The sequence below is a fragment of the Natator depressus genome, chromosome 17, assembly GCF_965152275.1.
Source record: "Natator depressus isolate rNatDep1 chromosome 17, rNatDep2.hap1, whole genome shotgun sequence".
In the NCBI taxonomy this organism is placed as follows: Eukaryota; Metazoa; Chordata; order Testudines; family Cheloniidae; genus Natator; species Natator depressus.
Window position 1 is genome coordinate 10,583,398 of NC_134250.1, and position 15,728 is coordinate 10,599,125.

Consider the following 15,728-nt stretch of genomic DNA (forward strand, 5'->3'; position numbering starts at 1 on the left):
CCCGACCACCCTGCGTACACACTTGCGCGTGCAGCCTGTGCTGAAGTCTTCACTGCACTGTCCTTGCTTCTATTTTTAGTGAGCTAGCTAGAATACAGCTAGAGTAGGTATGTCTAGACTGACTCCCTGGCTGTGTTCACACCCCTGGCTGTGTTCACACCCCTGGCTGTGATTTAGAGGTGCATAATAACAGTAAAAAGTGAACCAATAACAGTGGGGGAAAAAAAGACCCACCTGAGTGACGCAAGTTACGGCAACCTAAACGCTGTCCAAACTGGCTCTGTGTTGGCAGAAGAATCTCTCCCGCCGATATAGCGTCTGCCTCTCGCCGAGGTGGAATCGTTAGGCTGATGGGAGCGCGCTCTCCCTTCGGCATAGAGCGTCTTCACCACGCGTGCTACAGCAGCGCAGCTGTGTCGGTGCAGCTGTGCTGATGTAGCGCTTCTAGTGAAGACCTGTCCTCTAGGCCAGATGTAGGCTACAAAATTTTGTTGGCATAGCTATGCTGGCCAGGGGTGTGGCCAACCTAGATATCCTGGCAAACAACCCTTGTAGATACAGCTATAGCTTATGTCATTCAGGGAGACGGTTTACTTGAACCGACAAAGATCTTCTGATGCTGGTATAAGCCACCTGAGCTAGCCTAGCTCGAGTGCGTGACCGCATGGTGAAAGAAGGCTTGTGCTACAGAGAGTGAGTGGATATTATCAGAGTCCTTGGCTCAACAGCTAATGAATTGCAGTAACTGCCGCGTCCCCACTGCATTACTGTCTCGAGCATCAGCAGCATTTCAGCACCAGCCCTCTGTCCCTGACAGGCCACCTTGCGTGAGCTTACAGCACCACTTAACTCAAGCTAGTGATTTTTCTGTGTGGAAGGGAATCTGATTAGGGGCAACACTTGAGCTAACGGTGCAGGGAAGACAGGCCTTTAAGATGAGTAGACCTTTAGGTTCAATCGCTTGCTGAATTTGGATTCACAGAGGAGGGCTTGGGGGATAGTTTTTTGGACAGGACATCGGCTCTTATTGTCTTGTCCATCATCCTGGAGGAGTTAAATGCAATCTGGGTCCTATTCTCCTCCCCCTTGGAGGAGTAACTTCCCCGAAGCCAATGGAATTATGCTGGTATAAGCCAGAGGAGAATCAGGCTTCCTGTCTTGAGACTGACGCATCAAGAAGCACCTCTGGCATTTTGTTGCAGCAGAGTTTATAATGCACGAGTTCACAGACTTCATGTGCAATGAACGAACAACGATAACATTCTGTCCGAGTCCACATGATATTTTAGAAGCTCGCATCTTTAAAGGGCCATTGTAAAACTCTGGATCTTCTCAGACTCCTATCCAAAAGATATATGTAGAAGGTTGACAGGTACTTGAATAGGTTAGTGCTGTATTATGAAATCTCTGTGAAGACTCAAAGGTCATCCCTTTCACAGAGAGTCCCTTCATATTCCTCTCAAATGTTACCAGTGTCATGTACCATGGACTACAACAGCTCCTACATTGTACAAGCAAGGTGGGCTAATTCTCCCCGAAACTGGAAAGCTGAACTCTGCGTTCTCATCACCGATAAGGGTAAATTAACATATTTGCAATTATTTGGGCTGTGTTTCTTTAGGGTATGTTGTTGATGATTTAGAAGAGCTGCATTAGGTCCTCAAGCAGCCCAAGGAGGAAAGAGAAAACATTTGGGACCAGCTCCTCAGCTGGTGTAAATTGACGTAGCTCCATTCACTTCAGTGAAACGACGCTAGCTGAGTAGCTTGCCCTCTGAGGGTGTGTGAAGGGGGGGAGGTGCAAGGATGTGTGTGGGGTTTACTTTCTCCTTTCGGGGCCCTCTCCAAGTGAATACAGCAGAAAAAGCCTTGGACGATCTCCGAGGACAGTGGTTTCCCTTTGCTTTTGCCTTTCGCTTTGTGCCAGCTCATGCTGCTGCTGCCAGAAGTGGGCGTAGGGAGTAGTACTGAGTGTGACCAAAGCTTGGTTCTGGCTGCGAATAGGGAAGTCTTTTCCATGAATATTTGAATCTTGCTGGTGGAGAGTCCTAGCGCTTGACTGGTTCCCTGTGAGATTCTCTACTCAAGGGAGAAAGGAGCCTCATCAGCACCCTTGACTCTGCCCTAGGCCCAGTGTAAAGCCCACATGTGGCTGGAGACGATGCAAGTCCGGGCAGCGCTGGAGAGGACACGCGTCATCTCCTGTTCAGCCCCTGGGGGAATTCATGGGAAAACTACCGCAGTTGCAGTGCGGTCACTTTTCTGTGGACTCCTGTGTACGTGCGCGTATTCAGGGGAGTGATTTGAAAGGTAGCAGGTATTAGAGGTAGCCTTGGAAATACAGCTTCTGCGAGGTGGGTGTGTGTTTGTGTAGGCACAAGCCCTCTGTGTCTCTTGTTTCTCTCTCAGGAGCGTGGGAGTTCCACCGCTTCTGTGGAAGCTGGTGGAGATTTAGACAGCAACGTGTCCTGTTCTTCCTTTTAACCACTAGACAACACTGCCTTTCCCCTTTCGGCTCTAGAAAGAGTGGCAAAGAGAAAACGCGTGAATAGCAATAGAAAGCAATTTCTGAACATGATTGTCTCCAGCCAATTCCCCCTTGTGAGAACGTGTCCTTGAGATACAATCTGTGTTTTCACTCTACAAATGTACTCCCACCAGGCAACATATTTATGCAAGACAGATACTAACTGAGGCTCTTCAAGGGGAGCCGTAGACAATTCAAAAGCGTTGTCTAGCAGGAGCCTTGAAGTGGTGTGTCATCTTCTAATTGCCTCTGCTGGAAGGGAGCATGGCATTTTGTTGCATAAACAGATGACAAACTTATTGCAGTTTGTAATCAGACTGTTCAATAAAGCAGGGTTCAGCTCTTCAGTCACAGGTTGGACGAGGTAGGAAGTATTGCTCCCTTGATATTGGTCCCATTGACTTATTTGAGGTCATCACAGGGAGGTTTCTTCCAACTCCACATAGTAGCTGTCCTGACCAATCCATCAGCTTACGCAGGCCTCAACCCTGTAACATCTGAGCATCTCATGATCTTTAATGGATTGTAGATGGACAACAGACACCACCCCTGGGAGGCAGGGAGGGCACAATCCCTATTTCACACATGGTGATTTGGGCGCAAGGTGGGTGAATGCCTTGCTAAAAGCCACCCTGGAAGTCTATGACTTGAGCTAGGAACTGAATTCAGACCTGAGTCTCCAGTGACCATCTTTTCTGTCTCCCTTCCTACCCTCTCTCATCTGGTACAAATATAGCTCTAGAGCAATTGCTCTCCACTCTGGGGTACATGCCCAAACTCAGAACAAAGTCTTTCTTGCTCTGGGATTCTGATCCACAGTCTCTTTATCCTTTGACTTTTCATGGGAGCTGCCTCCTACTCCTGGCTCCCACATTCCTTTTCCTGCCTGGTCCATAAAGCAGCTGAGCTTGGCTGCCTGAAGAGCTCCAGCTGGCTTGATCTTCTAGACCCATAACCTGTTCCAGAATCCAGACACCAGGCACAGGACAGAAAGCATTTTCTGAGTCGGACTCTTCTTGGATGGTATCGGCCCCAGTGTCCAGAACCCTTCAGAACCAGGTGGGTAGCAAACCACCTCAGTTGTAAAGCCTCCAGGTCCTGAGCAACGTTCAGGTCTCTCCCTCTATGTTAAGGCTGGCAGGCCACCCTGACCTAAGATGTTGTGCCTATGTGTTGCAATCTGCTTGGGCCTGATTCTCATCTCACTTACGTCAGTGCAAATCAGGAGTAACCCTGCTTAAGTCAATGGAGTTACCCCAACATAAAACCAGTGTTGGTGAGGGCAGAATTAGCGCCTTACCGTCTTCATGTATGTGTGTGTGTGAGAGAGACGCATGCTGAGTTTCCAAAGTCATTTTGCATAACAAATACAGTAGCTTGCTGTCTGCATAATATATTGCCTTGAACATGATCCTGTTTGATTTACAATATGGTAGACTTAATTGTATGCACATTTAGTTCGCTATGAAATGTGCTAATGCCCAAGTTAAATTATTGGGATGACTTATAGCTCTGTTAATAAAGCCCTCAGTGCGGAGCTGTGACTACACATTTCATGAGGCCTTCCTCCGTGTGGGGAGTAGAAGCAGATCCACAGTGAGGGACGCAGGAGTACACAACAGATGTTTGTCTCCCTGGCTTCACTGAATATTACTATCCACACTTTACAGCAGGGGCGGGCAAACTTTCTGGCCTGAGGGCTGCTTTGGGTTTCTGAAATTATATGGAGGGCTGGTTAGGGGAGGCTGTGCCTCCCCAGACAGCCAGGCATGGTGCGGCCCCCACCCCCCATCCAGCCCCCCTGCTTCTCGCCCCCTGACGGCCCTCCCGCCCAGGACTTCCGTTTAGTCTAAATCTAACAACATTGCATTTCATCAGAAAATATTTTGATTTTTTTTTAGAAGTGTTAAAATGGAGCATTTTGACAATTTCAACATTTTTAAATAATGTTTTGAGCTAGGAGATTTGTCAAAACCATTTCCGGAGCACTTTTGATTCTGACACACAACTATATTTTTATTTTTTTGCAAAAGGAGGGTTCATCAAAAAATTCCTGACCAACTCTACCTCAGAGATGCATCCACCGATACTCGGTCTGAATTTGAGTCACTGTACTGAACAAAACTACACTGGCCACATCGTGAACTCTTCACCCAGTGCTGAGCCTCTTACGCAGGGGCGGGCAAACTTTTTGGCCTGAGGGCCACCCCCTATCTGACTCCCCTGCTTCTCGCCCCCTGACGGCCCCCCCCAGGACTCCTGCCCTATCCACCCCCCTGCCGCTCTCGTTCCCCTGACCGCCCCCGCACCCCCTGCCCCTAACTGCCCCCCGCTGCCCCATCCAATCCCCCCCCTTCCTAACTGCTCCCCTGGAACCCCTGCCCCTCCAACCACCCCTTCTCCCTGACCGCCCCTGGACCCCTCGCCCCTAACTGCCCCCCACCCCATTCAACCCCTACTCTCCTTCCTGACTGCCCCCACCCCGGGACTCCTGCTCCATCCACCCCCCCTGCTCCCTGTCCCCGACCGCCCCCCGCCACCCCCATTCAACCCCCACCCTCCTTCCTGACTGCCCCCCCGGGACTTCTGCCCCCATTCAACCCCCGTTCCCTGCCTTCTGACTGCCCCAACCCCTGTTCATGCCCCTGACCACCCCCCGAACTCTTCTGCCCTCTATCCAACCCCTCCCTGCTCTCTGCCCCCTTACCGCGCTGCCTGGAGTACCGGTGCTGGCAGCGCGGCTGCACCAGGAGAGGCAGCTGCACTGCACCGTGCAGCACAGAGCACCGGGTTAGGCCGGGCTCTGCAGCCCTGCTGCTTAGGTTGTTTCACTGCGCGGCAGCGTGGCTGCGGGGGAGGGAGAACAGCAGGGGAGGGGCCGGGGGACAGCATCCTGGGCCAGGAGCTCAGGGGCCAGGCAGGATGGTCCCACGGGCCGGATGTAGCCCGCGGACCGTAGTTTGCCCACCTCTGCTTTACAGGTAGGGAAACCAAGACAGAGTGGTCAAGTAATTTTCTCAGGACCCCACCATGCATCAGTGGCAGAACCAGGATTAGAATTTGGTAATTCCTATCTCCCATTCTGTGGGTACATGACGAGGTCAAATGGCCTCTCCAGATATTTGTTTTTGGGAGGATAGAATAAATTATTTCATTTATTTGCTGCTGCAGGGATCAAGGAGAGACAGCGACTCAGGTATCTGCAGCCCGTCCAGTGAATGGAAAGCAGGATAAGAGAGTGCAGTTTGTGTGACTGGAACGCTCAGTGATGAGCTGCCAAAATCTTAACAACTGGTTTCCTCTTCACCCCACGAGGGGGTCGTTGCCCACCCCTGCCTCCCAGGACTCCTTCCCCATCCAACCCCCCGCGTTTCTTGATTGCCGTCCCCCCAGAACCAGGCAGGAGGGTCTCGTGGGCCACCGTAGGCGGTGCCCACCCCACCCCTAAGAGCCAGAGGGACCTGCCTGCCGGGGGGCGAGGTGGGGAGTCCAGGAGGTGCTTGCCTGGGGCAGCTCCCAGGAAGCATCCCGGCAGGTCCCTCCGGCTCCTAGGAGCGGGGGAGCGTAGCTAAGGGGGGAGCAGGGGGAGCAGCCGCTCCCCCACTGATCACATCAAAAGTGGCACCTTAGGTGCTGACTCCGTGGGTGCTCTGGGGCTGGAGCACCCACAGGGAAAATTTGGTGGGTGCAGAGCACCCACTGTCAGCTTCCCACCCCGCGCCCGGCCCCAGCTCGCCTCCGCTCTGCATCCGCCCCTGAATGCACCCCCCCGCTCTGCTTCTCCGCCTCCCCCCCGGCTCCCCCCGAATCAGCTGCTCAGCAGGAAGCCTGGGAGGGCTGAGAAGCAGGCGGCGGCTTCACACTCAGGCCGAGGGTAGCAGAGGTGAGCTGGGGTGAGGAGCAGTTCCCCCGCGCGTGCCCCCCCGCCCCCCCGCCCCGGGTTACCTGCTGCGGCGAGGGCAGCCCTCCTTGCGCCCCACCCCTCACCCCAGCTTACCTCCGCCTCCCTGGGCCTGAACGGGAAGCCGCCGCCTGCTTCTCAGCCCTCCCCGTCTTCCCACGCGAACAGCTGATTTGCGGGAAGCCTTGGGGGGGGGGGGCGAGGAGCAGAGTGGGGCAGCGCGTTCAGGGGAGGAGGTGGAGGCGGAACGGAGGTGAGGTGGGGCGGGGAGCTGCCGGTGGGTGCTCTGCAACCACCAAATTTTCCCCTTGGGTGCTCCAGCCCTGGAGGACCCATGGAGTTGGCACCTAAGGTGCCACTTTTGGCTGGTTAAATTTAGAAGCCCTTTTAGAACCAGTTGTCCCTCGCGGAACAACCGGTTCTAAAAGGGCTTCTAAATTTAACAACTGGTTCTAGCGAACCAGTGGGAACCGGCTCCAGCTCACCACTGGGAACACTACTGTTCAGACAAAGCTATTATCATTTTTCTGAAGAGTAAAGGCTTACTGAGAGAGCTGAATATTCAGTACTTCCGTGAGAATTTGCATTTGCAGCTTAAGCTTTTTAAACTTTGTTTACTTGTTAAGATGATAACCAGCTCTCAACCTTTTTCAGAGGGTCATGCGTTTTCTCTAACCCAGACGACCTCTTTCGTTTCCATCAAAAGGCTTTGCTGACCACACCCAGACTTTATTTTGATTTCAGGAGAAACCTACGAGATTTACACAGCACTGTCAAATTGTCTAGGCATTGATCTCTTCAAATTCCATCCATTCTCCATGGACCATCTAGAGGGTGCTCGTGCCCTTAGTCTGTTGCAAGTTCTACAGTTTATTTTCATTCTGCCTATGGGATGAAAGCCTGATGATGATCTTTCTGAATAAACAATCTGAAAGGCACTGGGATAACCTTGATGATTCAGGAACATCTAAACAAAGGAAGACTTGAGCAACATCGTCCTACATGATCCATTTTGTTATCAGGAGATTCCTCAGGTTCTACAAATGGATTTAGCTGATCTCTTGGATTCCATTACCCTGTCCAGGGGAAAATCTGCACCAGGGATTTCAGTCATCAGTGGCCAGCCTTACCCTGCATAAAACTGGTGTAAGACGCACCAGTGCAAATCATGGTGTTAATCAGCTTTGCCGGTCTAATGAATTAATGTAGTTATGCTAGTAGCTGGCCTCTGTGGCTGCAAAGCTCCAGCGTAGGTGAGGCCTTTTGTTTACAGCTTAAAGAAGTGGATCTTTTTCAAACTCTAGAGTTACTGCTTCACAGGAGAGTGAGAGAGAGAGAGACCATTTTGGGAGGTGGTTGACGTTTTTGTGCTCTTGTCTTTGGGGGGGAGGGATAGCTCAGTGGTTTGAGCATTGGCCTGCTAAACCCAGGGTTGTGAGTTCAATCCTTGAGGGGGCCATTTAGGGATCGGGGGCAAAAATTGGGGATTGGTCCTGCTTTGAGCAGGGGGCTGGACTAGATGACCTCCTGAGGTCTCTTCCAACCCTGATATTCTACGATTCTAGTGTCTCGGTGGTCGGAGAGTAAGACTCAAGATACATAGGTGAAGTTTGTTGTAACATCAGAAAGTAAATGGAAAGAACGTTCTCCTCCTCTAAGGCGCAATGACAAATGCAACAAGCTTTCCCACCGACCAAGTAAAGCTGAGAGGCACTGCCTGCTTCAGCTGGAGGCTAAAACAAAGGTCTAAAGCCCAACTCAGTGCAGGTAGGTATCAGAGAGGGAGAAGGAAGAGGGGGAAAACCCTAGCTCTTCAGCATTTCCCTCTTATGAGACCTGATCCAAAGCATGGCCAAGTCAGTGGAAAGACTATCCCTGATTTCAATGAGTTTTGAATCAGACCCACAATGAGCTGGGGCATTAATCATCTCCCTACAGCTCTCTCAGGCCAGCTCCCTTGTCATTCCCTGTGGTCCTTTCCCTAGCAGACGGCAAAGGTTAACCCTTTCTCTGTCAAACACTGGCTAGAATCTATACCCCCAGTTACAGGTCCTGTGTCCTTGTGAGTTGTTGTTCAGATCCTGAATAGCCTGGCATTAGAATCTATGTAGTGAGCTAGAGGATGATGGATGTCTGCTGTCATTCAGTAGGGGACATTGACATCATGGAGAGCAGCGATCACTTGAAAGCTCAACTTTGTACTTCTATAAAGAAAGCAAAATGTCACAGGAAAAAGTTGGTCGAGTGTTTCATACTGTTCCATAAACTGCAGTACTAATAGAAAGTTTGTTTCCTACTAGGGATCCCTTTCCGAGCCCTGGGGATGGCCCCCCCTTAACCTTCACTGAGACGGTTCGTTGCTCTGTGGGAGCAGTTCTGAAACCTGCTCCATCCCTGTTTCTCCCGTCTCTCCAGGGGCAGCGCAAACTGCTTCAGCAGTGCTCCCAGGCTCTGCCTATCCCGAGAGCCGAGAACTACATTCAAAAGCAGACCTGCCTGGGAAATGGAAATCCCTTCCTATGAAAAATTTCAGGTTTTTGACCCAAAAAGTGCCACCAAAATTGAGATTCTTTTTTTGCAGGAAGGGATTTCCAGAAAATTCCATTTTGGGAGGACCCCCCGCACCCCCCCGGCCAAAAAAAATATTACATTTTTCATCTTGCTGGCTGCCTCCTTGGAAGACTCTTCCCAATTTCCCACACGCTTTCTAGGCCGGCTGCTGGAGGCTGTGTGCTCTGGCTTTTCATCTTCCTGCCTCTGAGTCTTTCTGCCTCCTTCCCAGTGTGGCTGCGGGAAAAGCAGACAGGCTGAGTGCCCCAGCTCTCCACCTGCTTCCCATCCCACCTGCCTCTCCGGCAGCTGAGGACGGGGGAGGCAAAGAGCCCGGGAGATGAAGACCCCATGTGGGAACCTGTCATTTTGATTTTTCACAAGGCAAGACCAGATATTTTTGGCAAAATTGGAATTTCCCCACAGAACATTTAGATTTCATAAAAAGGGCATTTTCCATCCACAAATCATTCCAAGGGCAAATTCCCAACCAGCTCTGTTCAGAACCTGAACCAGGACTCCAGTATGGCCGTACACCGGGGCTGGAATGTTCAGAATGGCTCGGCACCCGGAATTTCAAAAGAACTGGCTAGATTGTCAGGGTCAACGGGTAGTGATCAATGGCTCCATGTCTAGCTGGCAGCCAGTATCAAGTGGAGTGCCCCAAGAGTCGGTCCTGGGGCTGGTTTTGTTCAATATCTTCATTAATGTTCTGGAGGATGGCGTGGATTGCACCCTCAGCAAGTTTGCAGATGACGCTAAACTGGGAGGAGAGGTAGATACGCTGGAGGGTAGGGATAGAATACAGAGGGACCTAGACAAATTAGAGGATTGGGCCAAAAGAAATCTGATGAGTTTCAACAAGAACAAGTGCAGAGTCCTGCATTTAGGATGGAAGAATCCCATGCACCACTACAGACTAAGGACCGAGTGGCTAGGCAGCAGTTCTGCAGAAGAGGACCTAGGACGAGAAGCTGGATATGAGTCAACAGTGTGCTGTTGTTGCCAAGAAGGCCAGTGGCATTTTGGGATGTATAAGTAGGGGCATTGCCAGCAGATCGAGGGATGTGATCGTTCCCCTCTATTCGACACTGGTGAGGCCTCATCTGGAGTACTGTGTCCAGTTTTAGGACCCACACTACAAGAAGGATGTGAAAAAATTGGAAAGAGTCCAGCGGAGGGCAAGAAAAATGATTAGGGGACTGGAACACATGACTTATGAGGAGAGGCTGAGAGAACTGGGATTGTTTAGTCTGCGGAAGAGACGAATGAGGGGGGCTTTGATAGCTGCTTTCAACTACCCGAAAGGGGATTCCAAAGAGGATGGATCTAGACTGTTCTCAGTGGTAGCAGATGACAGAACAAGGAATAATGGTCTCAAGTTGCAGTGGGGGAGGTTTAGGTTGGATATTAGAAAAAACTTTTTCACTAGGAGTGTGGTGAAGCATTGGAATGCGTTACCTAGGAAGGTGGTGGAATCTCCTTCCTTTGAAGTTTTTAAGGTCAGGCTTGACAAAGCCCTGGCTGGAATGATTTAGTTGGGGATGGTCCTGCTTTGAGCCGGGGGTTGAACTAGATGACCTCCTGAGGTCCCTTCCAATCCTGATATTCTATGATTCTATGAACTCCACTCCCAATTAGGCACCTCAATAAGGCACCACCACGTTGCTACAGGACTCCCAGCCTAGCCAACTCCCATGTTTCCTAGTGGATGGTACGGGAGCAATCTGTGGTGGTGTGATACGGATCACAGCTCTATCTCCTATTTACTTGGGCATGCTGATAACAACAAATAAAACCTGAGGATATTTCCTTCCTAATCAGAAGAGACCATAGGACCTTAGTGTGCAGATTATGTGGAGCCTTCCAAGTCAGTGTCAGGTTTCTCTGCGATAGTCGGATTCTGTAAATCAAGGTCATTGTTATTAGAAAGCCCCCAAATCTGTTGCCAGCTTCTTTTCAAATGGTGGCTTAAAAAACTGTGGGCTAAATCCTGATATTCCCATTCCAGTTGCACCGAGGTTTCCGTGGGGGTTTGCCTGAATAATGGTTTTAAGATTTGGGCCTTTTTTTTTAACACAGAAGGCCAGAGAAGGAATCAAGGGTAAAGAAGCTATCTGTAGTTCTGAAACCATCAGATATACAGCTTTACTGCATGCTAGTTTACTGTGCATCCTAAATCAGGATTTATTAGTGACGTTAATGATAAGCGATTACATTTAGTGCACTGATTTGCTAGTAAAATCCAAAGGAACTGCACATACTGTAAAGACTTATTTCCTCCGCTGATTTGATTTAATTTAATTTAATGCTGAAATCTTGGAACTTGTCTCTTCTGAAAGCCTTATTCAGGGGTGGAAAAAACACCAAACGAACAAGGACACAATTTTATTTAATTGCGCTGCTGCTTTTAAAGCTATGAACTGTGTGTACTGCATATAACCAAATAGAGACGCTGTGCTATTTGAAGGAGGCAGACTGGTCCAGTGAATAAGACACTGGACATGGAGAATAGACCTGGGTTCTATTCCAGCTTCTGCCACTAAGCTGCTGTACAAGTTTTATTCCCATCTCTGCCACTGACTCACTGTGTGACCATTGGCAAGTCACTTTACCTCTCTGTGCCTTCCTTTGCCCCATCTGTAAAATGGAGATAATGAACATTATTATTGATTATTTGTATTGCATTCGTGCCTGTGAGCCCCAGTCAGAAACCAGAGCCCCATTGTGCTTGCTGCACGCTGTATAAACACAAATCAAAAAGTTGGGTCCCAAAGAGGTTACAGTCTCATTTGTAAAGCGCTTTGAGATCTGTGGCTGACAAATGCTGTCTAAGAGGTTATCATCATCAATCCTGTGTCTTATAGAGGCTGCTGAAGAAGTAGTTGTTAAAGAGGGAAAGTCACAAGAACCTCATAGAATATGTCGACATTTGTGCGCATACTCGGAGTTGACTGTGAACATGATCGTGCATGTTCCCCATATTCGTGCTGAGTGTCCAAATGTGCTGTGCTGCAGACTGGTGTAATGCTATGCACACGCCGGTACCTGCTTCCACAGTGCCGCTTTTGTTATGCGACACTCGTGCTACCCTTTCAGGGTTGGTATCCCAGGAGACGCTCTAGGAACCGCCTTGCTGTGTGCTGTTGGTACTGTCCACCGCCTTTGCATATCTGTCGATGGCAGCTCCTGCTCACTTCTCCCTACTGTGACACTGGGTGGAAGATGTGAAACATGTGGGTGGATGATGATGTAGTTCTGGTCACAGACGACGACCTTTTTAGATAAAGGTAGATGCAGCTATCTAAATTCTTAGGATTACCAACAAATAAATTTATGCAGGAGATCAGACTAGATGATCCAGTACTAGTCCCTTCTGGCCTGAAAATCTCTGAATCTTTGAATTGTGAGTTGAATAGTTATTGATAAAGCCTTTTTGAATAATTGACATGATATTATCCAGGAAGCTATACGATTTTCTTTTAAGTTGGTTATTATTCTGGTAATCTTCCTGGGTGAAATAAATCTTTAATACCATGCTCTCTCTGGCTGAGATGACAGCTGCGTTAGACTAACGAGTCCCAAGAAAGTTGAAACATGTGCCTTGGGTTGATGTTTCATCCTTAGCAGAATTAATGACATGGGCCTTGCGTACGGCATCCTAGAAGGGCCATTAATGAGGACAGGTTACATTAGAGCCATTTCCCATTCTCATTAGGCTGCTCTCATTGCTAGGAGAATGGATTGATGTCATCCCACTCTCTGTCCTCATTACGACCTGTGGTACCGAGGATGCAGACTCCTTCCTTCCGAATCGCCCATCTGCTTTGTGACAGGCAACAATATGTGGCACCGTTCTGACCTTTTTTAATGATCCAGGCTTTGATTGGTTGGTCTCTCCTTTCTGTGGTGAGAGTAACCAGGTGGGGGGTATAAACAGAAACAGTCAGGCAGATGGGATAGAGAGGAGGAAATGAACAACTAGGTAATTTACAGCTAGAATATTTAAAAGGTTAAGGTATCACGGCATGGGTCCAATTTCTTGAAATAAGGAGAGGTACATGGATAAGAAATGACACAAGCTCAAAACATCCTCACTCACTGATATTTTTAGGATTACAACCCACTCCCTCCTTGGACACTGGAGGTACCTTTAATTATTGTTTGTTGAGTGCAGGAGGTGTGTTTGGTACTGTGCAAAACAGAGCCTTATTCAAAGCTAATTGAAGTAGATGGAAAGACTCCCATTGACTTCAGTGGGCTTTGGGTCAGGCCTGGGGAGAGGAAAACAAGGATTAACATTTTTCAAAAGCAGCTAGTGATTTTGGGTGCCCCACCTTGACTCACCTTAAAGGGGCCTCATTTTCAGAGGGCAGGTGCTCAGCACTTTCTGAATATCAGGCCTTGTAAAGGCGTCTTATATCAGATACTCCAAAATTACATCATGAAACCGTGAGTAGAAGAAGGTGGTCAAGGTAGTGTAAATGGGAGATTTGGGTAGAGCATGGGGCCTGAGCGGGCTCCAGGAGGAAGGAAGTACTGAGATGTGGGCAGGATGAAGCTATGCACAGCTCTGAAAGTGAAACCTAGGAATATGAACTTGATGCAAAATCAGACAGAGCATCCTTGGCTGGTTTTCAGAAAGGCTGGGCGGGCTACTTGGTTGGAATGCCATCATGGTATTTTTGCTGGAGCATTTTGCTGGAAATGGGAGAAGTGGGAACCAAGGAATGAGTTTTACAGCACCATATAAATTCTGGGATCTCAAAGTTTGTAACAAATAATGAATTAAATCTTACTGTCCCCCTTTGAAGTGAGCATGTCGTTTTAGCCTCATTGTACAGATAGGTAAGTCGAGGCAGAGAGAAGTGAAATGACATGCTCAAGGCGAGTCTGTTGCAATGCCAGGAGTAGAACCCTGGTGGCTGATTCCCATTTGCTCCTGCATTAAAGAAGGATCTGCACCATGAAGGCACAAGTGGCCTTGTCTAACAGCCTAGGGAAATCTATTCTTACTATATTTGTTCTAAGCTCAGGACCAAAACCATTCATGCAAATTCATTTTCATCACTTTGCTAACAAAGATATTAACTTCTGTATGTACTTTACATATTGCAGTGATATATTGCAGCATGAAAGAGATCTAATGGCACTTTAAACAAAAGTATCTAACTGGTTTCGTTACAAAAGCCACTTGCCTTTTCAGTGTATTCTGTATCTGTAATAAAAAACCATCTTCGTGTACAGATATTGGTTCGTAATTTTCCTATAGCTTTTATTATCTTAAATTGGATGATCTTAAAAATGTCTGTCTGCCGATTTCAGGGATATTCTAAAGTCTCATTACGCACAGTTAATAATATAGCACTTATGTGGTGCTTTACATCTTCAAAGGACTGTACAAACATTAACCATTTAATCATTCAATTTTGGGAGTGTGTTAACACATACCACAAATAATGAATAGCAGTCAAGTAGTCAAAGCAAGCGGTTTGTATTGTGAGCTGCGTTGGGCTGAAATCTGGTCATGTTTACTGTTCACCGGGTATTTATGAACCACTGAGACCCTTACAGAAACTGGGTTTAATTCACAAGCAGAAAAAAGGGCTAAGTGCACTGGATAATTTATTTATAGTGAATATTTGACTAGCTGTTATCTGTGCTGTGGAAATGAAGACAGAAAGCAGTAGTTACAGAAGGGATGCATATGCTGTAGCTTTGTTCTCTAATAGGAACAGTTTACACACCCCTACTTAAGTAAAATGGCATCTACTGCTTGCTGCTAGAACTAGAATTGCTTCTTATCTGCCCCTTAAGGGGATGGGAGGAGCAGTATGTACTGAGTCTGGATAACTGCCAATGTGGAAATCTATTGTACAGAATCCTGGTAGTAGGACAGTTTATAGGACCAGATCCTTCGCTGTTATATATTGGTGTAGCTTCATTGACTTTGAATAACTGGATTTGGTACCCATGGAGGTTAATGACAAGCTCTTGTACATTTCAGTGGGAGTAGGATCAAGGCCTTAACGCCTTTCTTTCCTTCTTAGAGCCCATTTGAATGTGACAGCTAAGCTGGTGCGTGGGATTGAAAAAGAAGCAGGCTCAACTACAGACATAATGGCAGGGATTGTCTTGCACCTCGAGCTGGTTCTGTCTGAGGAGTGAGTCCCTGTGGTTGGTTTGTTGCTTTGTTTTGTATTCAAACGATGCATTGTGAGCATTGCTTACATTTAATTCTGGATGTTCTAGTAAAATTGGAGCTTTAAAGTCTGCAAAAGCACCTGCTTGTCAGACAGAGCAAATCCAGTAGGATGGATGGGATTTCATAGCTGTAACTGGGAACTTGGGTAAAACTTCATAAACGTATATCAGACTTAGGAGCCCGACCCCCACAGCAAGTCAGTGGGACTCAGGCTCCTAAGTCACATAGTTGCTTTTGAAAATGTTACCCCTTATAAACAGATAAACTGTCTATGCTTGGTCCCACAGGGCTGCTTCCTTTTTAAAATAATAGTGGGTGTCAGAGACCATCACAGGTGTCCCTTGGCAAGAGATACAGGAGCTCCAACTCAAATTCTGGTCCCGTGGCAGTCCCAAGTGAGATGTGAACCCAATAAATTTAAGTCAAGCTTTTGAATCCACCATGCTGTGTGGGTTCAGAATTAGGCAAAAAGAGTGTACACACCCGGGCTAGGTTTTCAGCTGCACACAGTATGTACTCGGTGTAGCTAGTGGGAGCCCACAAAGG

The 15,728-nt window shown here is 48.2% G+C and overlaps 1 protein-coding gene across 9 annotated transcripts in view; it reads left to right on the forward strand.

The window, feature by feature from the left end:
* Positions 1-15,728, forward strand: part of RAP1GAP2 (RAP1 GTPase activating protein 2) — a 252,831-nt gene that overhangs the window by 97,100 nt on the left and 140,003 nt on the right. For 3 of the 9 annotated variants that reach the window (XM_074974531.1, XM_074974535.1, XM_074974532.1), the window contains one exon: positions 15,028-15,141. The exons of 5 other annotated variants lie outside the window; for them this stretch is intronic. In XM_074974531.1, the coding sequence (XP_074830632.1) occupies positions 15,028-15,141 (114 nt within the window). Of the gene's footprint in view, positions 1-15,027; positions 15,155-15,728 lie in introns of those variants that run through there. One more of the 9 variants, XM_074974540.1, reaches the window with a different exon arrangement.